At 46.2% G+C, this 24,664-nt stretch overlaps 6 protein-coding genes across 6 annotated transcripts; 4 read left to right on the top strand and 2 right to left on the bottom strand.

The window, feature by feature from the left end:
- The first annotated feature begins 128 nt into the window (after positions 1 to 128).
- V1516DRAFT_678877 (metal-dependent protein hydrolase) lies at positions 129 to 1,546 on the top strand. The gene is made up of 6 exons (XM_066922819.1): positions 129 to 217; positions 288 to 358; positions 405 to 466; positions 526 to 632; positions 712 to 1,346; positions 1,399 to 1,546. Exons 1-6 carry the CDS (start codon positions 165 to 167, stop codon positions 1,464 to 1,466), a joined length of 996 nt encoding a protein of 331 aa, XP_066776315.1. The 5' UTR covers positions 129 to 164; the 3' UTR covers positions 1,467 to 1,546.
- Positions 1,268 to 2,272, bottom strand: V1516DRAFT_713202 (ubiquinol-cytochrome C reductase complex 14kD subunit-domain-containing protein). The gene is made up of 2 exons (XM_066924306.1): positions 2,060 to 2,272; positions 1,268 to 2,002 (listed from the first exon to the last, which is right to left on the bottom strand). The coding sequence occupies exons 1-2, from the start codon at positions 2,191 to 2,193 to the stop codon at positions 1,744 to 1,746; spliced, it is 393 nt and encodes a 130-aa protein (XP_066776314.1). The 5' UTR covers positions 2,194 to 2,272; the 3' UTR covers positions 1,268 to 1,743.
- A 637-nt stretch (positions 2,273 to 2,909) lies between these two features.
- V1516DRAFT_627638 (uncharacterized protein) lies at positions 2,910 to 3,754 on the top strand (the record flags this gene model as incomplete). Its single annotated transcript, XM_066919800.1, has 3 exons — positions 2,910 to 3,113; positions 3,164 to 3,430; positions 3,500 to 3,754. The coding sequence occupies 3 exons, from the start codon at positions 2,910 to 2,912 to the stop codon at positions 3,752 to 3,754; spliced, it is 726 nt and encodes a 241-aa protein (XP_066776313.1).
- A 1,717-nt stretch (positions 3,755 to 5,471) lies between these two features.
- V1516DRAFT_678868 (mitochondrial carrier domain-containing protein) lies at positions 5,472 to 7,164 on the top strand. The gene has a single exon (XM_066922818.1). The coding sequence runs from the start codon at positions 5,896 to 5,898 to the stop codon at positions 6,931 to 6,933; it is 1,038 nt and encodes a 345-aa protein (XP_066776312.1). The 5' UTR covers positions 5,472 to 5,895; the 3' UTR covers positions 6,934 to 7,164.
- A 4,530-nt stretch (positions 7,165 to 11,694) lies between these two features.
- V1516DRAFT_626678 (uncharacterized protein) lies at positions 11,695 to 12,803 on the bottom strand (the record flags this gene model as incomplete). The annotated part of the gene is made up of 4 exons (XM_066919757.1): positions 11,695 to 11,851; positions 11,920 to 12,114; positions 12,178 to 12,452; positions 12,570 to 12,803. The coding sequence occupies 4 exons, from the start codon at positions 12,801 to 12,803 to the stop codon at positions 11,695 to 11,697; spliced, it is 861 nt and encodes a 286-aa protein (XP_066776311.1).
- Positions 12,804 to 22,966: 10,163 nt separating this feature from the next.
- On the top strand, positions 22,967 to 24,664 carry V1516DRAFT_665589 (permease for cytosine/purines, uracil, thiamine, allantoin-domain-containing protein; the record flags this gene model as incomplete). Its single annotated transcript, XM_066920685.1, has 1 exon — positions 22,967 to 24,664. The coding sequence occupies one exon, from the start codon at positions 22,967 to 22,969 to the stop codon at positions 24,662 to 24,664; it is 1,698 nt and encodes a 565-aa protein (XP_066776310.1).

The raw sequence follows: 24,664 nt of genomic DNA, 5'->3' as shown, positions 1-24,664 counted from the left end.
TTAACTGAAGCGCGACCATCAAGCCAATACCACAAAAACCATTGTTTTACAATCACATGCCAGATTTGGAACAAATTACCGATGACGACCAGCGTATAAAACTTTCTGCTTTACAAACCGGTGGTTTGTAAGTAATTATTTGTGAGGCGGACAGCACACACGAAATGACCACTGACTCGAAGAGAGCAAAACTGATAATGAGAATCGGAACGCACAAGTATGATTTTATTTATGAATGGTTTTATTTTGAATTATGTGATTGCAATGGAGCTAATAACTTCTTGCAGTGGTACTTTTCATGCTGATGAAGCGTTAGCAGTGTATATGCTTAGATTGCTTTCGAAATATAAAGACGCAAGTAGGTGATTACGGATTAATGAGATTCGACCGAACTAACGAAAAAGCTGTTGTGAGATCGCGGACGCCCGAAATTCTTGATGCTTGCGACATTGTAGTCGATGTCTCTGTAAGATCTTTTGAATAAATAGTTGATGAGATCAAAGCATGAGTTATTAACGTTAGCAGGCCAAATATGATGGCATAAAATATTTTGATCACCACCAAAAAGGTTTTGAAGAAACATTCTCTAGGGAATTTAATACGAAACTGAGTTCTGCTGGATTAATTTTCAAGTATGTCTACACCTTTAGAATCTGGGCCGTTCTTTATTAACCGCCCCTTATTAACCGCCCCTTATTAACCGCCCCTTAGACATTTCGGCAAAGAGATCATTTCTTCCACAGTTGATCTCGCCGAGGCAGATCCAACAGTCGTACTTCTACATAACAAGATATATGCTTCTATGATTGAAGCAATTGATGGCAGTGATAACGGCATACCACAATATCCTGATGATATTCAAAAGGCTTATGATACGCGTAGCATAACCCTGCCAGGGATGGTCGCATCGCTTAATCCTACCTGGAATGAAGAATCAAGCGATGAAATTCTCTACACGCAGTTTCTGAAAGCCAGTGAATTAATGGGAAGTACGTTTATGAATGTTTTGAAATACTACTGCAAGTCTTGGCTGCCTGCACGAGATATCGTCGCGCAAGCACTAAACGAGGCGACCAAGTATGATCCCGAAGGAAGAATCGTTGTTTTCGATCAATTCACATCGTGGAAAGATCATATTTTTAAACTTGAAACAGAACTGGGCTATGGCAAACGAACTCTATATGTTCTCTATAGCGACGGCAAGGGATGGAGGATCCAAGCTGTACCATTAACTTCGTCCAGCTTTCAGTCTCGTAAAGCGCTTCCGGAGGCATGGCGAGGTGTAAGAGATGACGATCTTAGTGAATTATCTGGAATCGAAGGCTGTGTTTTTGTGCACGCATCTGGTGAGTTTCTCGATATTAGCCCTGAACAAAAAGCACTGACTGGTTCATTCAGGCTTCATCGGCGGCAACCAAACACGCGAAGGGGCGCTAAAAATGGCATATAAGGCGATCGAATTATAAGTAAGCCAAATTGATTCAAAAAAGTCATTCATTGATTTGTTGGATACAAATTAGAATTGCCAATACAAGCTAAAAGTAGAAACAATCTAGAATGGCCATGGCTGTAGATCCAAATCAAAAAAAAAGAAAATAATGGTCAAGACATAGAGAACACCAGCGCCTAATTAGTCTTCGAATGCTTCTAAACGGTAGATATATAAAATTTTGATAGATGTTCAAGATAGGGATAGCGAGAGGGGGAAACAGAGGTCAGGAAAACGGAAGTAAAATGATTCAGTTATTTCTTGGTTGAGACAAGAGCCGAGTCAAAGTACTGTCGCTCACGGAGCTCGGCCTCGGCCTCGAGGATGTAAGGAGTCAAGTAACGAATATCATCCTCAGGTTTTAGGCGTTCTTCCTTGGGCAGAAGCTGATGCGAGAGAGAAAGCTGCATAGCGCGACGAATACGGAAGACGCGGTCGTAGTACTCCTTCGGGTCGAGACGGCTAATGGCCTTTTGTACGACCTCGGATTCTTCAGCGATCAGATCGTCGTAACTAAAATACTTGTATTAGTCTGACGAAATCAGAACTGTGGATGAGCCATCGACCTACCGAAGTCCGAGTTTGCGATATCCATTGGCCTCCGAAAGAAGACTCTGCAGGGGAACGACGAGCTTCGCAAGACTTGGAGCCTTTGAGAGAAAAGCATTAGCAAGTGTGTGGGTTCTCAAAAAACTTCCGGTCATTTTCGACTGATTGGTTGATCAAAAAGATGCTAAAACAGATGGATTGTTGAGCGCGCAAAAACAGCGAAGTGTAAAACGAAATTGCAGTGTGTCGACTTCTTCCCTCTTACTCTTCGGAATCCTCGCACCTAACTGGAATAACTTGCTCTCAGGGTTGAGGTATCCTGATCTGGAAGGCAGAGACCAAGCGGCATTTGGCACCATATGATTGGACACATCTCTATGCGCGAAACGGAGTCGCATATATGCTGTGATGGTCATTGTGGCCGTGCAACATGGCTGAACCACGTGACTATGTGGCTATGACGCGGGGATAAGGTAGAGAGAGGAGCTAGGGCCGGTACGGATTACTAGGAGAAAACATGGGGAAAGGGAGGAAAATCAGACGACTCAGTCGGACGGCCGTCCCAACGGATCGCAGGAACACGCGCACGATTGGGAAGCAGCCAGATAGCCGACTGGATTGTGAGCAGACTGTCGTCCATTCTTCCGTGGCTGTCACCGCTGCTTACTGTAGAGATGTAACCGTGTCGAGTCTGTTGCTGCCAGATATATAAACATCGCTCTGCCTCAAGATTATTTGTTTTGTTGTTGTTGATCATCAGTGTCAATTGCTGTCTGCCTCTCTCTTGTCATCGATCAGATCTGTCGTCTCTGTCGTCGCTGTCGTCATCACTGCCTAAAGCTTTCGCATTACTGATCTCTCACAAAAAAAAATGGCTCTCCGCTTTGCTTCTGCTCTTCGTGACGTCAGGTCACCGATCGAGGTATCTGCGAGGTCTCTGCACTCGTCTGCAACATCGCCAAAGCCATCACATGTGCTATCCAAGACTGTATCGGACTACAATCGCTTGAAGGTTGATTCTCTGCGTGCTGAGCTAAGGAAACGTAACCTCAAAGTGTCCGGTAACAAGAGTGCTGTATGTATCATCTCCAATTTGTAGGAGCCCATAACTTACAATTTATTTAGTTGATCGATCGTCTTACTCTCGACGACACCCAGGCATTTTCGACATTGTCCATGCCCTTGTCGCGGGCTAGTGTTCCCAACACTGTCAAGAAGATCGGCCGAGCGTCGCTTCAATCTGAGGCCTTGATCGCAAAGGCAGTTTCGGCTCCTGTTGCTCGTCCGATGTCTACGTCGGCTGTATTGAAAGCCAAGGGTGACAACTCCACAGTCGATTTCTGTTATATGCCTGTCCTCCGCCAGCCTGCGGCCAGTGATATTGGTTTCATTGTGAGTCTTCCTTGCATAAATTGAAGATATATGTCGTTGAATATTGTTCAATATTAACCTCGAATTTAGCCTGTTCTCCCTGACAGCAGCCACAAAGTTATTCTTGAAGTATCTACGGTTTCCAAGCCGGAGATATTCCATGTTAGTGGTGATGGTCTCACATCTGCTTCTTATTCTCCAGCCAAAGAGATTGAGACAGCTACGCCTTCGTCCTCGAACAGTAGCTCTTCGGAGGAGTTCCAATCACGCGACAGAGTCGTGTTGTCCTCTGTTCTTGCCGGTGCATTGGCATGGCTTGGAATCGGAAAGCTCAGCAAGCAGTAACTATTACGACAAAATAATGCCAGAATTAAAAAAAAAAAGTTCAACTTTTTATGATTATGGAATTCAATATCGTCTCGCATTGGTGGTGGTTTGTTTTGGGCTGTAGATATGCTTGTTATCATGGGCGTGTTTTTCGGCGTATATTTGTTTTGTTTGTTTTTGGTTCTGCCATGGGTATGGTATAAGGATTAATGAGAAATTATTGCTTTACAATTTCAATTCTAGTACAGTGCACTTATTGCTTTGCATCCGCTGTTATATTTTAACAACTAAAGTCGTTCACCATTAGTTTGGCAGAAACGAGATCAGTCTAGCTCAAGCTATTTCGGCAGAATTTCGGGGCGTAGATTGAAAAATTTCTGGGGTTGCAAGGACGAGGCAACAAAGTTTTCAATGATCTTAGACTTCTACTTGCAGCGTACAGAACACCTGATAAACTTCTTATAGTCGGTCCAGTTTGTGGGGGACCGAAGAGCTTCATAGGTCCCAATAATTTTTCTACAGGGGCGGATTTTAGATATGTTATCGGTGTTCTCTAGTTTCCGAGATTCTCTTCTGCAGAGCTTCTGAACAGGCATACCCGCAGAGCTGAGCTCTAGCGCCATCTGAATACCAACTTCTTTATATTGAATAATCATAGATGTCTGTCAATAGGCTCCATTCATTTTAAAATATTCATGATGTACGTTCAGGATCAAATGTAAATAGCTTCATTTCCACATATTCTCGGAGTTGAAATAATCAAGTACCAACTTTCTCCGCAATTTCAGATCTGACGCGTGAAATGCACGTGCATGATAGGACTGGTAAAATCTAGTTAGCGCGCCGCACTGTGGTATGGTCAGACAGACTGTTCTTGCTGTATCAGAGCCGATAGAGCGCTGTTCGCTGTTAAGCTATCGGATAGCGGAAGAAGCGACAGCATGGATAGACGAGCGGACTATGGCGAGCGTTGATAAGATAGTATGTACACAGTGTTTTATAGATGGTTAGCAATTGACTAGCAAGTCTAAACAATACGCATTTTTCTGAAATACACGGAATCTAACACGGAATGTCATGTATGCTTGAGCATACGGATCTCCGGCGGCACGGCAGCGTCGGATCGCTGAGTGGAAGAACGTCGGCCGGCCAGTCAGGAAGTGAGCATCACAAACAAAATAAGCACCGAACAAAAGCAAAAGTACAGGTTCGAGACCATATAGGGAGGGCTTGTTAACTCCATCACTAATCGCCTCTGAATTGCACTATCTCAATTGCCAGAGATGACTGGTTGCTGAGTAATTGTGACGAACCCCGATAACTGAGAGATGGCACAACAATTGGCATGCTTACAAAAGTATTGAATAGTATTATCATTTGTATTTCCACAGTAGTTTCCTAGCAGCATTATTCAATTTCACCGTTGCAGGAAATCCTGGTCAGCAGTAATCAATTGTAATCCTTATATGATTGCTCTAGCGACTCCGTACAATTTCCCATTTCGAATTTCTTTGATAAACCTATATACAATGGATATATTGGCATGTTGCTGACGAACTTATTTATTATTTCCATCTTTTGCTCTTCTAATATTTTTTATTACTTGCACGCGAGCAGTCTCTGATCTGTTCAGTACCGGATATCTCAAGCTGGGCCCTGTTCACGTGCACAAGCGCTAATAGCCCCTCTCCCTCACTAAGCGCGGATTATTTTGTTTTCCGGTTCATCGGGACTGGGTTTACGATCGATCTCAGCAGGTAGTGGGTGCTCTCTGCCACTACTGTTCTTGTCCTTATAGAGCGTTGCGTCGAGTTATTGGTGTCGTTTTTCTGGGTACAATATAGATCGGCACTTCTTTCTGGTAGTTGGTAGATTGTGGAGAGCACACAGCTGTCAGTAAAGACTGAACGAGCCGGAGTTCACCATCTCCAGTCTGGTTTTTCCTTGCTTGCTGCTTTTTTTTCTAAACTCCGGAAGCACGGGTTATCGACAATCAAGCTTATTTGTGGTTTTACTTATTCGATTCTGGAAGAAGCAATAGTGGAATTACTACCTGTTTTATTTTTTTCTTTGACTAGTGTTTATGGAAGGCTCTACTGTATTCGCTATCGTTGCAACTACAAAACTATAAATCCAACGAACGAACGCAATACACTAAAATGGCAGAGCCTCAGTCGCGCAATGATGGAGGAAATCCGAGATCAGCGCAGATTGTTACGCATCGGGCACAGGTTATTCCAACTGTTGTCCCTATGAAGCTTCTGGAGACTCAGCTAAGCAAAGTTCCAGATTCGTCGGTACCAGCGATTGCAGGAGCTACTGCAGGAATAGTTTCAGGATTGACCGTGTGTCCTCTGGACGTGATTAAAACGAAGTTGCAAGCACAAGGAGGATTTTCGAAGCGCGGATTGATTAAAGATCACTATTATAATGGGCTGACCGGAACAATTAAAACTATCTGGAAGACGGAAGGTATCAAAGGGTTTTATAGAGGTGTTGTGCCAATCACTCTAGGATATTTACCGACGTGGATGGTTTATTTTACTGTATACGAGGGCTGCAAGTCGAGATTATCGGAAGAAGAATATTTCAGACAGCACTCCGCAGTGGCACATGTAGTATCTGCAGTTAGTGCAGGAGCTTGCTCAACCACTCTCACAAATCCGATTTGGGTCGTCAAAACTCGACTTATGACACAAGGAAGCCATACTTCATATCACTATAAAGGAACGATTGACGCGTTTCGAACAATGTATCGACAAGAAGGTTTTATTTCATTCTATGCTGGAATCGTTCCTGCTCTCTTTGGATTAGCACATGTCGCAGTGCAATTCCCATTATACGAAGAATTTAAAAAAGTATTCCTGCCCCCTCCAGAGTCTAGCGAATCCCAGAAAGTATATGGGATTTTGTTGTCGTCGTGTCTTTCCAAAATGTGTGCTTCTTTCGCAACCTACCCTCACGAAGTTGTACGAACGCGAATGCAGATTGCCCGAGCCATGCCTTCAGAGAACGGTCATTACGATAATGTCTTCCAGACAATTTATAAGCTTGTCCGAGAAGAAGGGTGGCGCGCGTTTTATTCGGGACTGGGGACGAATCTTGTTCGAACAGTTCCGGCGTCTGCAGTCACACTTATGACTTATGAGTTAATAGTCGAACAAATCACAAAGCTGAAAGGTTCTCCAAAATTATAATTTTTCTGGTATTGGTTTTGTTATTTTTCTTGCATAAAAGGTTTTCCGATGCATTTTTTTGTTTTGTTTATGTATATGATTGTGGAAATATAGACATTGGAGGGATATGGTTGTATTATATAGCTTGGCATAATGCAGTGTATTACTGACATTAAACGGTATTAAAATGTATTGAATAGTACTATATTTGATTATACTAGTTTGATTCTAATATAGCTTGAATTCATTAAATGGGTTTGACTATGTACATATATAACTCTCATTTGGACATCAGAAAGATGTGTTTCCTCTTGGTCTCTTGTGAGAGTCGTCCTCAGTTAGTGCCATAGTTCCCGCTACTGCTGTCTAATGAATAAATGTTAATGCTGCACATAATTCCGTGCTCGGTAGATGCATGCTGTTTTAACGCAAGCAAACAATAAAATACATACACAAGCGAGTAGAAGGCCAGGAATCCAAAGGCCCTTCTTCCTCTCTCCACCAAAAGCTCGATACATCAGGCTTTCATGAATCTGACGCAGTCGTAATTCATCTTTGCTCATTGGCACCGAATCGCGGTCGACGATTCCTCGGAGTAGTTCATAGGGATTTTTTTGCGCGCTCCTGCCTTTTCGCGATTGATAGGATAATCTGGCTAAGAGATTTTTAAGCTTCATTCTCTTGCATATCTGAATATAGAGGTTCAATCTTGACCAATAATTGCATCAGACTAATGCTAGCCGAATCAGATCTCAGTCAGATCTTGATTTGCAAAATGAAGGAATCATCGAGATCCAAATTCAATGCTCTGGACAACTTTGGGAACAAATTGGGAGAGAGATGTAAGCTCTGAGGGGCTACTGTCATAAAGATCGAAGCAGTGGATTATATTTGGATAATGCAAACTAAATTCAGGGTATTTCTGATATTTGCATACGCGGTCTTAATTTTTATTAAGCTATGATGGCTTGGTACATGTTATTTTCTACGATTATGAACTGCAATAACCAACATAGAATTGTACCGACAAACATATTATTGGTCTCTCTTTAACAATCAGGCATGGTTAGTCTGCTCATATACGTGTTCAAGTACCTTCTTTCATGAGTTTAGCACAAGATTCGCTGTCAAAGGCAGAGAAATTATGCAGGAGATTAGTCAATTTGATTGGCAAAAACAAGCAAGCTGAGATACAAAAATCGCTCGCGATGAGGGACTTCCGCATGCCAGTATTGTATCGAACCGTAGTTGCCTGGCAATTCATTGTATCAAATTAAAGTAGACAACAACTTATCAAGAAGTCAAGAAATAGACAATAAAGGATATATCTTCATCGCTTAAACAGTGGCGGATCTAGCGGGAAAAAACTAAATTAATGTTGGTATGTCGAAGTATAATCTAGCCGAGTGCGATCAGATCAAGGGAGTTGCTAGGGTCACCACCCATCTATGTAAATTTCTGTACGCGACCGGATATTAGCGTTATGTTGATAAAAATGATTGCGGAAATAGTGTTCCAGGACGAGAAAAAAGATCGAAATGGAAGCTCCACATCAGATTTATCGGAATAGGTTGAACTAATCCAAACAGTAAACTACACGACGGTTGACCCTTTAAACAGATAGCAAAGCTTTTCTCTATTCTGCACACGACCTTTTGTTAGCAATCCCCCCACTCCCCCACTATCCAAACCTCATCTCGTTAGTGCTCTCCTTTCTGCCTGTCTGGATGTGGGTATGAGGGTTTTTTCCAGGTCAGGTAGTCCTGCAGATAAGGAGAATCCAAATTTGGTGTTTCAATGGGAAGCGTTAGGCTAGAGAAACTTAGAAACTTTTAGTTAGTGTTCGATCCTAGCAAATTGACAGCAGAGACAGGAAAAATGAAATTAAAAGAACCGCTAGTATATTAGGGCGGACGTCGTGTTGTAGTCCCGTAATCACTCATAACTGGCGCTATGTACTATCCAGTTAGTTGCTGCGAAATAGAAGAAGGCGATGATGTCAGGGTGATATCTGCTGGCAAGAGCCAAAACAAATCCACATCATAAACGATACAATAGTGCGAACTCTAACAAAGCTAAAACAGCTTTTGAACTTGTTTCAGGAGTCTAACCGCTTCAGCTGCTGGACAAATAATTTAGAGATTATTGATGTAATATAATAGAGTATTCTGTACGGACAAGTGATTACTGATGCTGTTGTTTCGGCGCAAGATCGCGATGTTGTGCGATGCCATCTCTGCTGCTCTGAGGACTGGATTTTCCGTATCGTGCGGTGCCAATTACGATACCGGATTAGGCAACCGTCGGCCAGAGGGTCGTGCAGAACGGAGTGCGAGCAGCAATTCTACTCCGCTGACGTACATCTGGCTATGAAAAAGTTATAGAGAGATGTAGGATCAAATCGATTTCTGTGAACTGAATGAATAAACTAATGCATCTGGAGATCCGTGCAAAGCAATCGCATTATCAATCAAAACTTTCTTCTGGATCAGTAGCTGCATGCTGGAATGCTCTGCTCAGCGCAAACACGAAACACAGCGAAACCAAACGTGACAAGAATAAGCGATGGCCACACGCGCAAACTCTCCTGAAGGCTCCGTGAAACCTGACCTCGATTTTGGCTGGTTGCCTACTCATTGCCATTTCCATCTTTACTGTATCTACACGTACTGGGCTGTTCCGACTTTTCAGAGTGCCGATTCATTCGTAGATAATGCGAGCAGATACGCCTCTGTTTCGCAGTAGCTCTTGGTTCCGATGATGACCAGGTTTTGTTCTCTTGGACTTGAACGTCCACCGCCTTTGTGATCCTTTTCCGACTTTTCGAGACCGACTTTGACATTTAGTCTGTGGGTTGGGGTCGAGCGCATGTCAAGGCCGATGGAAGTCTTTTGACTTTTTCTACGCACAGCGGAATGGAAAATTTGAACTCGCGAATAGTATACAACAGATCTATGCGATCATTGTATGATTTGGATCTGAACATAAAGTCTCAGTAGAACGGAGCACATCTGCATCAGCTGCATTTGTCAGGTCTAATTTCTGGTGACGATTAAGCTTCTGGATCAGAAGACTCCAGCAGGCACTTGATCAGTTCATCTCCGTCGTAATCCCGCACAGTTCGCAAAAGCTCAGAGCCCTGCCTGCCTTGGCTTAGCCAGCAAGCAGCACAGCGAGAACCCGGCCCCACTAGTCAGGAAGGCGGCATTCGCTGTGTTTAAGCCGGTCACTTAGAACCAGAGGTGTTTTGTTTATTATAGTACGTGCATACACGCACTCACTCGCTCACTTACTTACCCACTGTACGGCTTCCTGCAGCATAGTTGCTTCTGCCATACTATTCACCGCGCCGCATTGTCACTGCATTGCTGTCGTATTGCCATCGGCGACTTCAAATCATTCATACATGCCTAGATGCACCATACACTACTGCAAATTGCAAACGTACACAACTGCTCTAAGACGAATCACCCAGATTTGCAGCACCTATCCGGTCGCGTTTCGTACTTAAATGGCTTCGGTCGGACATCCTATCTCTCAGACTTCTTCTTGTCCTCTTCGTCACGGTGAAGTGATCAACGTCAAACCCGACCTGCGCCGACGTCCTTTCGCCCTACTCCATCTCGATATTTGAAGCTAGGACCAGTTTCCAGCCGGGTATTCGGCCGTGTCGGTCTCCAGAAGTCCACCCACACATCTCCAGTGTAATTGCAATCATATTATCACGGTCGGTAATCAATTCCTAGCCGGATCTGAGCGCGCTCTCTTGCTGTCCATCTGCTTAAACTGCCGATAGCCCTGTCCATGTCCGTCTCCTCTCCATCGATCCTACCGCGGCCTCGACTCAGCTCCCTTTCGTCCAGCGCACCACTCACAGCAACAGTAACAGCCTGCTTAGAGTCTAGATAGCAAATGAATTTCTATAAACCAGCTTGAATAAATAAATTCAAAAACTAGTTTTGTTCATCTAGAAGCAGTTCACAGTTGCAGTGATCTAATGATCAAGCAAGTGAGATCAAATCTTTGACTAAGCGATTCTTGCAGTAAAAAGTAGTATCATTATATCAAGTCTCAAATTTCTCGCCCAAACACACTTTTCGAACTATAAAAAACTAAATCTTTCAAAATCCAAAAACAATAATAACACAGACAATTATTAATACTAATTCAATTCCACCAAATTTTCGCTTCCCGCTGCGATTTTGAACGCCCACAAAATCAAGAGAACAAACAAACTCCCAAAATATTAAATGAAAAGGACATGTGAAAATCAATAGCCAAAACCATATACCTTCAACCGAGATACTCATTCAATCAAATGCGAAGTACCTGCTGTTGTGCGTTATTGCTTGTCCCAGCTATTTTGTTCAAATAAAAATTAATAATCGAAATCAAAGATCGATCAAACACCCCTTCACAAAAATCAGATCGTTCAGATCGCTCCGTTCCGCTCCGTTCATTCGATCACACAGTCCGGGGCCACATTATTATTACCGCTGTTCTTCTTTTTTCCTGTCTCATAAAGACCTCAGATCCTTTCACGCCATCCCCATCCGACAAAAAACCCAATTATAACCAAAAACAAGTTGACAAATCCAGCACAGTAAACAGGACAAAAAGACCAACCAAAAACAAAAAATTATAGACGATTGTCTGACACGCAAGAAAACTCCCAAAAAGAAAACGAGGCATCATTAATAAATCACAATACTCGTCATCATTTATCATCTTGATCACGATCCGATAAAAAAAAAACAGAACCAAAAAAACGTCGCATACGATTTAACGCTTAACATTCTCACCTACCGCCACTCCGCTACCACAATAAAGGCAAGAATAGCGACCAGCAGGTTGAGTAGAACGCATAGTAACCCATTCACCCTTTGCGGGGATGCGACCACAAGAAGCCGACAAACATCGCGCACCTGTTTTCTTGTATCTAAAATCAGACGAGTTAATATCACTTCAATTGCATGGTAAACTATTTTCATAAACATGAGGTAGTACCTTAATCCACAAGAGTTGCACAACTGGCCAGCCTCGACAGACCAAGAGGGACGCCAGCACGGCGACTGATCAGAACCGCAAGAAATGCATTTTCGACCAGAGTGATGACTAGTTGAATGCTGGTGGAGGCTGGCTGCAGCAGGCTTAGGAGAAGGCGAGACAGAAGGTGAAGGAGTGCAAAGACCAGAGTCGACGCTATCAGCCTTAGAATCTTTTGCTGAGATGTTCTTTTTGAAGTAAGTGGAGTTCGCATGCGACTTGGGAGTCTTCGGCGCTGAGGCCTTCGAAGGGGAAGAAGATGCTGCAGACAACGAGATAGAGGAAGAAGAAGAAGAGGTTGAAGTGGTCGCCTTGCGCGACTGTGAAATAGAAGAATAGGGACGGAAGACAGCAGCACGATCTAGCTTGTAAGAATGATTTCGGCGAATCCACGACTCGATCTGTGGGCGCCAGGAATCACGAGGAGCAGTGTCTGCGAACAGTAGGGAGAGCACCGGCGCAGGCGCGTGATCCTCGAGATCTTCTTCTTCTTCCTCTTCATCGTCAGTAGTGACAGTGGATGCAGACCGAGTAAGACTCGGGCGGCGCAAAAGGGAGGGAGCGCAAGTAGACGCGGTACTTCTAGGATCAGATGTAGGAGCAGACACAACAGCCGATCCGGCAGGCGAAGGTGGTGCAACGACTGGGAAGGAAGCAGGCTCTGCGGCAGGAGTGAGAAGAGGATTATTGATGGCCGAGGAAACGTCAAAAGCCGGCGGATCAAAGCAGACACGGGAGCCGAACGCAGCCCGCTGGAACGCCTTGTCGAAGGGCTTATCGTCGTCGGAACATGGATCGATAGAGGGATTCGGCGACGGGAGACCCGTCGAATGGAGGACAGTCATGGAAGTCATTGTTGATCCGAAGGTAAAGCAAGAAAGAGACAAGGCAGAAACAATAGCAGCAGAGAATTGAATTGGTCGCGCGTGCAGAATGAAAGCAGCGGGCACAAGGCGGGTGATGAGCAGCTATTAAAAGGTCGTGGGGAGCGATGGAGGTATACTGGTTCAGACGGAAACAGAGACGGAGGCGAAGAGCAGAGGCGGTGGATGATTTGGGAATTAAATAAGACCGAGTCCTTAATATGGGAATCAGTTAGTGAGCAGCCAGCAGAGCAGTGCGCGACGAGGGAAGCTGGTGCTGTTGTTGGAGTGTATGTAATTGCAGCTTGACCGTCGGTAGATAGATAATGACCAGAAACTCTACGATGATGGAGGACGAACAGACCCAAACCGGGTAGTTGGACGTCGGTGGTGCTGGTGCGAGTGCTGGCGCTGGCGCTGGCGGTGGATGCTATAGCGCCGAGGAGAATGAAGAGTGGACATCAGACGTGTGTTTGAACGGCAGGTCCAGTACCGGTCGACTACGGCCCAGTGCAGTAGTAGACGCGCCTGCCGGATGGCGTACTGAGAGGTATTTGAGATGGCTTAGGAGTCTTTGACGAGGCAGCAGAAAAGTACAAGGCGCGGAAAGAGGCAAATCAGAATTGACTAGTTTGCTCGCTGGAATCAGTAGCAATGCTGGGAGCAACTAAGAGGGCCGACAAAAGAGAGTTTCCGTGCTAGCTGCCTGCGGATAGCTGCCCCCCTCCAGCGAGCGATGGCGGGTGAGTCGTTGCTTTTTCCAATCATTCTGCAGCATCGCGTGAAGGTTTGATTACCAGGTCGCGCCGAATTGGTGAACAAACTGCGCTCTAATCTGGGTCAGACTTCGACCGACGAGCTTGTTTTTGCATTCCTGGAAATTATGGTAAAATAGGTCTGCGATGACTGGCTAAAGGATCATAATCTTTGTCGGCGGCGAGTGCATTTGATTGTGCTGTTGATTTTTGAGTTTGTCTGATTTGATTTCTGTTGATTTGTCGTTCGGTTGCTGTTGCTGTTGTTGTAGTTGTTGTAGTTGTTGTTGCTGCTACCGGCTCCTCTAAACTTGAACGCTCTACTGCCTGAGGTGATCTTTGTCCGCCGATCTAGTCTGCCGAGCTGCCTTTGTGCTCGCGTGCCAACAATGTCGCCGTATCCACACGTTAACATCTCTACATGTCCTACGTGGAGAAAATCTGCCCGATTCCGCAGTTTCGACCGCTAACATGCTCATGAGCTTTGGCGGGCGTTTTCGTTGCTGTTTTGGTTGTCTGGCTATGCATCTACATCTGCATTTGGAATTAGTTCTGGCTTGGGTTTTTCTTTTTTGCGCTGGCCTGCCTGCTCGGCCAGTTAATGGCCGGACAGCTTACTACTCGATCACGCTGCTTTTCGCTAATCCGGCCTGACTAATCCCACCTCAACGTCTGCTTTGGATCGCACGCTCCCCCCTTTCCCAGTCACTCCTTCTCCTTTCTTTTGTTCTTGCAAAATGTGCATCCACACATATGCAATGGCTGGCTTTATAGCACGCCTTTCAAGGCAATCATTTCTATAGTCTGTGGGGTCGGGGAAGAAGCTTCACTTGTCCTGCACCGGCATCCGCCCCTGTCAGCGAGATATTTCACAGCTGCAGAGACCTTTTCACATGAAAATTGTCCAGCTCTGTCCAAACGCACATTCTGCTCCGCGCAGATCGAGATCCAGGCATCGCCGACCGGACTCAGGGCTCTCTTCGATTTGCGTTTCGTCAACTCGACCGTAGGCGCAGTAGACCCAGCACCGTCAAGATCAGACCAGTTTAGATGTCTTATCTCTCGGATATCGGCTCTTCCTGCTACACCGAGCGTTACGTAATAATGATGCCGATTGCCCAGCCTACTCCTAGAATTTCCTACAGTTCTGACAAGTTACTGTCTCTTAAGTCCGGCGGTTATATATCTTTTGCTCTTCACCGCTACTTCTATTCTCCATTCGAGTCGAGATATAGTTTTTCGTCTTCGTATTAAGGCGACCTCGGCTGTCCCTAGCTCTTGTTTGCTGTCTTGCCTGGCTCTCCCGTGCCGTGCCTTTCTCTACAGACCTGAACAGCGAAGGGCGCTCACACATGCTCTGCATGCTTCTTACACTCTCGTCGCTGCTTCGATTTGATTGATGGGTTGACGTGCCGATCTCTTCTGTCTGCGTTTCATACCTGTCCGCCTGCATTTTACTGTTATTATTGTTGCTTGTTACACCATGTCAGAGACTCAGACATGTGAGATGTTTAAGTGCAAGCATGAGACATTCGGCTCTTGAAGACATATTCTACCGAGATTGCCCCGATCTCACGATGTCCGCTAAACACTCATGGTCTCGCTAGGACCCACGCGATGCCCTGCCTGGGGTGAAGGGGGGGAGCAGACTGCGTGAGTGCGGGTGAGGGAACCACCGCATCGCAGACTATTTGCGGAATAGAAGCCAACCTAAAGATTAAAAAAAGTAATTGGTCAGTGGGAGAAGGAAAGATGGTAAAATTATCCTGACTGAGGGTCATGTATGACAGTGAGCCTGGTCGTGCGCTAGTTACGTAATACGTATTCGCGCTCTCGACGGATGCTGCTCCTATGTTTCTGGCTTGCCAGGAACGACAGCAGTTTCAGTTCATTTCCATTATCTCTAGCCGGACAGTAACGGCCACCCCCCTCCCCCCAGATAGATAGCTGCCAGACAGCTGCAGGACGGTAGGCTCGTCGCAGAGCGGGCTGACCCGTGTTGCGAAGCGTCGCTAACCCAGACTAGCAGTGGACTAGTGGCGTACTGCACTGTGGTGGACAAAAACACAAATGATGAAGAAGATGATGCTGCTGTCTGCTACTACTAAAGATGAGCGAGGCGATGAGCTAAACGGCTAGGGCCAAGATGAGCCTGAGATGAGAGGCAGAAATTAGGAGAGAGAGGCGGAAGCAATTGTTGGTCGCGAGAGTGAGCTCGATCGGATTCAGGTCCCGGATCAAATCGCACAGTTTCGTCTATCGCTCGCTCACTCTCCTCCTCATAAAATGATTGTGTATGTAAAAAGCACATAACGTAGCTACGTTCGATCTGGATCAGCAGGTGCTTCTCAATTGAGATCCGGAGCCTTTTTGTGCCTTGAGAAAGGGCGAGAGGGACGGCCGTACTTGATCTGATCCACGAAAATAGCAGTCATACACGACGACGCAAACTCTAGATGAGATCGCGGGACACGGGGAGACCACAGAGTGTGAAGCCAGAGTCGCGCTGTCTGTCTGTGTGTGTGCGGGCGTCGGCCAGTCGTGTCTCTGCCAACAACAAGCAGAACAACGACATCTCGCTTTCTCCGCCGCCGCCGCCGCCGCCGACGCCTCTGCGCCCTGCTCCTTTGGACAAGTCCAGTCCACGACAGCTGGCTGGCTGGCTGGCCAGCTAAATGCTAGGCAGCAGCAGCAGCAGCAGCAGGAAAACCTCGATCCGGCTCGACCGCGGCCATAGGGTCGCCCTTTCTGACTAGATCCCGCATGCTACCAATTCACAAGCAGCACCAGCTAAATCTGGGTTTTGCTTTAACAAATTTAGATCAACCTCTGTCGCTAGATCATTGACCAGTAAATAGAGAAACATCGTATTTCCTGCACGGAAACTAGGCCTGATCTCCTTCCGCATCGAGAGCGCAAGTCCGACTGCCGTTTCCTCGAAACACACCCGTTCCGGCGTACGAGAACTGCACGCGCCCGCCGCCGCTTATTTGTCCTCGGGTGTCCCGAGTGTCGCGCAGCGGTTTTAGAACATTGTTTGCACCACTCCCAGACCACCTGCACCACTCGATCGTGTTAGTTTACGCTTGCTTTTACCGTGCTTTTTTTCCCTCGAGACCCACTCCACATTTATCAATTCTTTCATTTTACTCCTAGAGACAATCAATCAGTCAATCCATTAGTCAATATTCCTCCAGTCCACCACAAAAACCCACTCTCATCGGCCATCCACTCCCAGCGCTTGGTCCAACTTTGGTCCATTCTCAGCAATTAGGCACGCTTTCTAGGCTCGTTCTCAGCCTCCTAGTGAGTCTGATTCCAACCAATTGGGTCGTATCTGTTTCCGATCGCGCGCTCTCCGACCTCGGTCTGCTCTGATTGATCCGATCCGTCCCCATATATACGTGCACCCATTGGACCTGCGTCTCTGTGAGCGCCTTGCTTGCTACAGGCCCGGATCTGGATCCACCTGGAATCTTGCATTTCAGAGGTTTCGTTTCTTTTCCCGTACTCAGCAGCGAATCCCAGAACGTAAACTAGAAAAACACGTTTATTTTCTACGAGCGCCGATTTCAATAATCGTCCTTCTAACCGACTGGTTGGCCGGCCAGCCAACCAGCTTCGGGCGCTAGTAGGATGTTGCCAATTTCGAAAATATGGTTCGTTAGTGGGGGAGGAACGGAGTAAGGTGAGGCGGTCGCGAACTTTCTCGGCCGTGAAATAGTAAGTTTCCATCGGATCATCCGCCTCACGGCTTAAGTAGAGCAAGCTCGTATGACGATGATCCAGAGTCAATGCAAAAAGTCCGTTGGTCAGGCTAGCGAAGATTCCAGATTATTGGTCGCGTTTATTTCTTGTCTCGTCTGCTCGAACGAGACTGGAATATCAAAATCACCTTACCGGAATACCAAAACTAAATTGTAGAGAATGACACACACACACAAGGCCAACCAAAAGCAAACACTTCTTGGTGATCCGGCCGGCCAATGAATCCACGGCTCGGTCGACATCCAATGGCCGGCAATGCGCTGTCATCCCTTTTGAATTTTTTGCTTTTCAATCCCTGGTTTGTTCCTGTTTCGACGGATGAGGTCCAGCAGTCAAGAAGCAAGGGCACGCTGAGAGCATGTGTACAATTCCCGCTTACTCTGTTCTCCGGCTGTTGTTTACTTACAGTTCTGCCTATAGCTCTCCCGCATTAGCTTCGTCTGCAGCCTGTTCCTGGGTAAGACTTTGCTTGCGGGCCTTGCTCCGACTCGAGTAGTCTGTCTTATCGCCTGATCTAGAAGATGCCGCGATAAAGACCGCAATGTTCCACGTGATAGCTTCCGTTTGCCGGAAACTTTGCAGATTTTCTACATTCTAAACTGAAAATAAGCAACCAGGTCTTGGTTTATTCGATCTACAGAACATGGTGACCATTTCCTGCGACAGCAGCTGTCCAAGTGATTATCAATGTCCGATCTGCAAGATTACTAGAATTATGGCAGCAAACAATCATAAGTAGCTGCTATTTATCGCTTGCATGTCCAGAGGATGCCTATCACTAACAGTAATCTTAATTTGGTGCTGCACAACGAACCAGATCCGCCACCGCATCCCACAAAGTTTCTTGTCTGTTTGTTATTTTTTTTTTCGGTCCTAGTCCTTTTCTACATGCCTCTGCACAATTATTTCTTGATCTGGAACACTTCCCACATACCCGGACGGCCCGGATCATTTAAACGTATGCATTGTATGTAGCTTGCATCGATTGCCAGTAATCATCCGTATTGCGCCCTTGGAATTGAACAGTTCCAATGATCGCGTAAAAACGGTCGCCCTGCCGGTCTATGTGATTCTTGTTTCGTCTCTACGTTGATTCTTCTCTATTTTCCTATCATTTATTTAGGTCAATGCTGATTTGGACTTGTTGAAGGCATGCTTCAAACGAGCACAGTGTATGCAATTTAATGCCTAGTCGGAACTATCACAGTAGTGTCTGTGCACTGCCGGAAGCGAATCACAAGATTCTCGACCGTCCTTATCCTTTCTCTATATATCAATCAATTTACAGTGGTAGATCAACTGATAGGCTGGGAGAATGGGAGAAAGTTGATAGATAGCGCAGTCGCATTGATCTGTAGCTTCGACTGTGCGCTGCCGTGATGTTCAATCATCCCGGCTTCGTGCCAGTCAATCGATCATTAGTCTTCTCGTCTCCACGATCGAGATGTCTTTCCAGGCGAGATGTAGCCATGCGAGCTAGAACAGCGCGATCTTTTCAACGCACTTTCGCGCTCTAGCGTCCTAACTCTAGCTTTGATTGTTACACACGTAATGCATGTGCCGACGCGCGTTCTCCTTACTCCCTCCCCTTCTTGCCCCTTCGTGCTTTGCTCTTCATTTCAGATGTTCGCTTACTTTCGCTTGTACTGTGCTGAATAGAATGATGTAAGTCTTGTCTGTCTGCAGTTCCACAAGCATCCCTTTTTTTCAGCCAGTAGAAGTAGCCTAAATAGGCCTCCACATTCCATCGACTGCTCTTAGCTCCTGAAGGCAGGTAAGTTGCTCCTGTCAGCGGTGAGCCTAAAGACCAGTCCGTTTCGAGTCGATAGCCATTCTTCGTCTCCAGAATTTGTACTGTAAAAATTTCTCTCGAGCCTATTGGCATTCTCCTATAAACTTTGTCTACGCAAGAATCCTAAGGCTTGTTTTCTTTTATTTGACTGTTTGGATTGTTTGGAACTTGGCTTTTTCCAGTTCTGTATGGATCCCAGTTTTTCTTGTCCGTTTGTCTGCTTATCGCCATCAACCCCTTCGCTCATCGTTCTAACCCGCCTCCTGAAATGTCCGACGTCCCTTTTGTGCTCGCTTGCAGTTTGTATTTTAAGCATCAACTTCTGAGGTTTAGTACTGGACATGGTCAGTTGGTTTAGACGTCATATCAATTTTTTTTCTCTCCCTACCTCGTCCGCTAGTCAATCCAAATCAGATTTCCACCAGATCGGATTAGAAACTATGCTTGTCCTAATCGAAATATTAGACAACTCGTTCACCGCCTCTCTGGATCAGGTGGGCTGAGAAGCTTAATACAGCAGTAAATTTCTATGCGGCCATTTAGATCGGTATTACAACTGTACTACAAATCACGAGTGTATTATGACCAATCTCACCGACTACTGCTGTTTCTTGACATCATGCGGGTCTACTAAAGTTGCAATACAAATAGCCTGTTTCGGTCCATGGATGTCCAATACCCTGTCGGCAACATAACCGATACACTTCCTCGTTCGCCTTCTCGCTCCAAAAATACCCAGATCTAGCCATTCCTTTGCAGGCTCTCGAAAGATCCACTTTACTCGTCCGATTCGGAGCTGAAAAAGTGAATTGATATCATGCTTAGCACGGATTCGTTAGAAGACAGACCGGCCAAAGCCGTGTCATTGGGAGAACTTGTACTAGATTAGCACTATGGACGAAAATATATTACCATTGATCACGAACACGAGAGCGGCGATTCTAGATTCAGTGCAGATCGTCGCCTCGGGCTCGATCTACGCGCACCGAGACGACTGTTAAGGAAACTTGAACTCCAAGTCAGATATTAAAATCTGCTTTCTACTGAGAATAGCAATTGATTTATGAGTCTTCTGTATTTAGTAAAAAGCTTGTAGAGTGAGTGCTCGTTAGAGTGAAGGTGTTTCTTCCTAACAATAATTTGTAATCTACGTTCTCGACTGGAGTGAATATGAATTAATATTCCCCTGTCCATATGTAACCTGTAAATGCAATATACTAGCGCGACCCTGGATCCATAACGATTTTCTCTCCACTGATTACACGTCAAAAAATTCGAATCGAAAGTCAATGGACGTCTCGTGTTCATTTCCAACCGAACGAATTGACTCGAACTTCAATTCCCTCACGTATCAGCAATTCCGATAATTGAACAGAATCCGCCCGGCCTGTGGACTCTGTTCACTAATGTCAGCCGACCAATCCGAGCGTATCAAATTAAATGTCTCAAAGTTCTGTGCAAGTAGATATTTACCAGCCAAATATTGCCCCGTCTAGACGATGTCGGAGATGACCGCAGAGCCTGAAATCCCGGCGGAGACCAAATCCCGATGTGGCGCAGCTGCGGCGGTGGTGGACTTTCGTGGCAAGAGCGCTCCCAGCTTACTGTTAAATGCGTTCACTGGATCAACGGTTGAAGGAATAGCCCGCCCTATGAGTAATGCACTGGCTTCTCACGCTTCCTGCTTGCTCGTGTGACACATAGGTTCGACCTCAGAAATATTAAACCAAATACCAGCTCCAGCAACTACCTGATGTATGTTGTCGTCTCTTTCAAGGAAGTGACTGGTCCGTCTGAATCGTCCACCCAGCCAACACAAGCAGATCGGATCAAAAATCACCATGTGGCAGTGCGGAAGACATGTTGAAGATCGGTAGGAAATGGCGTTCGACTGGTTTCACTGAGCCGCGACAGTGGCGCGAAGCCGACGGCAAGCGATAGGCGCGCGCTCATTAGCTGTCTGCCAGAACTACGTAGGCTGGTTTAGACGGCTGATGGAGAGAGCAAGCCGTCCTCGTAGGGCTGATTCTAGTTAGGACTCCTCAGAGCTGGTAGGCACAAGAATTAGAGACTACAATGGAACAAGGGAAAGCGAAATAGCCGACAGGGAAGCCAACCAGATGGCCGACTACAGTCGTATGCTGATGTTGATTTTATCATCAGTCAGCAAATCTGTGCTCATAGATAAGCAGTCTAGCATGGACCAGTCAAGTTCCGCGTTCTTATCACGGCAATTGGCAGGGAGCACTGGCAGTCGGACGGAAAGAAAAAAAAGCCCTGACAAAGGTATTGTAGCCACGATCATGCTGGTTCGTACTTTTGCCGCAGCCCGGTCAACAATAGTGAATTGCAGTCTGGCCACGTCCCCAAGGTTCCGAGCTTTACCAGCAGTATTAGCGCAAGCACCGCTCCTAGTGTTATCGATGCTCCGGGAAAATTCTCCTTAGGCTCTGGGGATATGTGGACTCCGCTCGCGCAGAGCAGACCTCTACTACCTGTGCGCTTCGATCTGGTCGTAGTGTTCAGCAAAGCAGCGAGCGAGCGAGAGGATGAACTCACGACCCTTGAGCTTGTTTCGCGCATGCCCTGTCTGGTAGTGCCTTGGCTTTCTTTCTGCGGAACAGATGAAGTCTGCAGGCAGACATACGTGATGCTTGACTTGTATACTAAAATTGTCCTGCCGGAGTTGTTTGCCCAAAATGCTTGTTCCAATATTTGTTTTTTCCTGCATGAGCGATTTGTTTCGTCAGCCTAAACCCAAACCAGACAGAACGAGGAGACAAGAGTCTGGCCTCACCAAGATAAGAAGACGTGATTAGTCGTTACAGTTTGAACCAGCCACATAGCCACCGAGGCTCGTGGACGCCGCTCGCCTTGCCCGCTAGCCCAGCCAACACAAGCTCTTTGGCCCCGGTGGGTGGCGGTCTTGGTTACCCAGTGAACAGAAGAAAATCTTCGGCCGATCTTGATGCTGCATTTGTTCTGCTCCTTCGTACGGACGATCCAGACGTTTTTCTTCTGCTTTATGGTCCATTTCAACCTCCTATTCTTCTCCGTCTTCTCCCGAAAACTGCCCGTGAGCTTTTACTTCTCACCGAGCTCACCTGCTGCCAGACGTACAAATTAGGTTTCACTTCCGTTTTCGCTGAATGGTCCCACTCCCTTGAGCACAGACGCGCGCTAGGTAGGCCCCGCGACCCCTCCCCGAATAGACCGGCATCGGCAGACGGCATACTATTTCGCTTCCTGCACAGGAAGAGAAACTGGACTGTTAATCATCGCACTGCTTGTGGTACTAATTTGTCAACTTGCTCGACGAGTCGTTGACACTCTGGTAAGTGATTTCAGACATCTAATGACTCCCGCGTACTCTGAGCCCGAACAACGACACCATGGTGACACCTTCCTCTTATCTGCCCTGAATCAACCACAAAGAACTATACCCGCAACAGACTAGGTCCGATAGTTTATTTGTTATCATCCTGTTCTCTCATAATCTCGCAGTTTTCCGCGTGCGTTGACTCAGTGCAGGCAGTTCGATTCAGATAAGCCACCTTCTGCAAGCCACTGGAAGACAGTGTCTCTGTTAGACCCGGTTCATGGCCGGCAATTGCCTCTCTATCTAGCTCAACCTACTGACCGGTTTCATAGATCGAAGCCTCCTCTGATTTCACGTCTGTATTTCACCCCGCCAGAGCGGAGATATATAAGAAGGGCTCCTCCCTCCTTAAGGGCCTGCGACCGTAACGAGTGTCTGTACGAGCGCGTTCGTTCTCTATCGTACTATTTTAGTCTGCTCTGCAGTTATCACTCATACTCGGTGCCGAATAATGGAGTCTCAAAAGGTAGACGAAGGCTCGTATGATGTGGAGCCCGAGCAAGGACTGCACGAATATTCTGCTCCCACTAATCAGAGTGCCTGGAGAAAATTTCTGAGCAAGATCGAACTTAATGGGGTCGATGAAGTTCGACATTCAAATCTTGATTTGGATCCTGTCCCTCCAGAGCGCCGAACCTGGCGTACTCACAACTATGTCATGTACTGGATCTCGGACAACATGTCCCCTTCAGGCTTCCGTAACGCTGCTTCCCTGATTGAAATCGGTCTTTCTTGGAGAGATGCCTTGGTTTGCATCACTGTTGCTCAGATCATTATTGCTGGCGTCATCGTTCTCAATGGTGTTTTCGGCTCAACCTACCATGTTAGTTTTTCCATTCAATCTCGCGCTGCGTTCGGTATGTATTTCTCATATCTTATGATCATCATGCGTATGATTGTTGGTATCTTCTGGTACGGTATTCAGACTTACACTGGAGCTGAGTGTGTTCGTTCAATTCTCTACGCCATTTTCCCCCAATTCCGTAGGGTCAAGAATACCATGGCTGCTAACGCCAACATCGATACTCAAATGATGACCGCCTACGTGATTTACTTCATTCTCATCCTTCCTCTTCATCTTGTTCCTGTCCATAAGCTAAAATGGCTTTTCACCGTCAAGAGTATATCCACTCCTGCCATTGGTATCGCTCTTGTCGGCTGGACTGCTCATGCTGTTGGTATGTCCAACACTTCACTCTGGAACCAGAAGACTACTCTCTCAGGAGCTACTTTCTCCTGGACTTTCCTTTCTGGTCTTTACTCCAACATTGGTTCCTGGTCCACTCTTGCCGTCAATGTCCCTGATTTTACACGATATGCTAAGAGTAATAAGTCGGCTTACATCACCTTGTTCGTTCTGCCTGCTACTGGATGTTTGATTTCATTCTTCGGTGTCGTCACAGCGTCCGGATCCAAGATTCTTTGGGGAAGCGTTTTGTGGGATCCTCTAGAGTTCATTGATATGTGGACAAGTCATGGCGGTCGTGCTGCTGCTTTCTTCATCGCATTCTTCTTCCTCATTTCCCAAGTTGGTGTCAACATCGCCGCAAACTCAATCTCCGCTGCTAATGATCTTAACTGCCTCTTCCCTAAATATATCAACATTCGTCGTGGACAGATTATCGTGGCTTTCATTGGCTCCTGGGCTCTTACTCCGTGGAACATTTTGACCTCCGCTCCTGCATTCCTTAATTTCATGTCTGGCTACTCCGTCTGGCTCGGTCCTCTTGTTGGTGTTTTACTCTCTGACTTCTATCTGGTCCATAGACAAAAATACGATATTTGGGAGATGTACGACTTCAATGGAATCTACAGGTACAATAAATGGGGAACCAATTGGCGTGCTTTTGTCGCTTTCTTCTGCGGATGGGTTCCTTTACTCCCAGGATTCATTCCCACCGTCAACAGCAAGGTCACCGTCCCAACTGGTGTTACTCACCTCTATAATGTGGGATACTTTTACGGTGTTCTGTCCGCCTTTTTTGTACATTGGCTTCTTAGCTACTTTTTCCCTGCGCATCAGACTATGATTGATCGTGCTATCACTCCAGATACTGAGGTTCTCCATGGCGCCGATGAGGAGATCGATCAGGAGAGCGAAGATATTGCCTCGGGTGAGAAGATTATTGTTGATGGATCGAAGATCTAG

This window comes from Lipomyces oligophaga (genome assembly GCF_038497815.1).
Source record: "Lipomyces oligophaga strain CBS 7107 unplaced genomic scaffold V1516scaffold_6, whole genome shotgun sequence".
Classification (NCBI taxonomy): domain Eukaryota; kingdom Fungi; phylum Ascomycota; class Lipomycetes; order Lipomycetales; family Lipomycetaceae; genus Lipomyces; species [Lipomyces] oligophaga.
The sequence above is the reverse complement of the archived record's forward strand: the minus strand, read 5'-3'. Positions and strand labels throughout refer to the sequence as shown.

Coding starts and splice junctions, on each gene's coding strand:
- V1516DRAFT_713202 (XM_066924306.1), bottom strand. CDS start 2,193: ATGACCGGAAGTTTTTTGAGAACCCACACACTTGCTAATGCTTTTCTC. Junction 2,003..2,059: donor TATCGCAAACTCGGACTTCG/GTAGGTCGATGG, acceptor CAAGTATTTTAG/TTACGACGATCTGATCGCTG.
- V1516DRAFT_678868 (XM_066922818.1), top strand. CDS start 5,896: ATGGCAGAGCCTCAGTCGCGCAATGATGGAGGAAATCCGAGATCAGCG.
- V1516DRAFT_678877 (XM_066922819.1), top strand. CDS start 165: ATGACCACTGACTCGAAGAGAGCAAAACTGATAATGAGAATCGGAACG. Junction 359..404: donor TTCGAAATATAAAGACGCAA/GTAGGTGATTAC, acceptor CTAACGAAAAAG/CTGTTGTGAGATCGCGGACG. Junction 1,347..1,398: donor TGTTTTTGTGCACGCATCTG/GTGAGTTTCTCG, acceptor TGGTTCATTCAG/GCTTCATCGGCGGCAACCAA.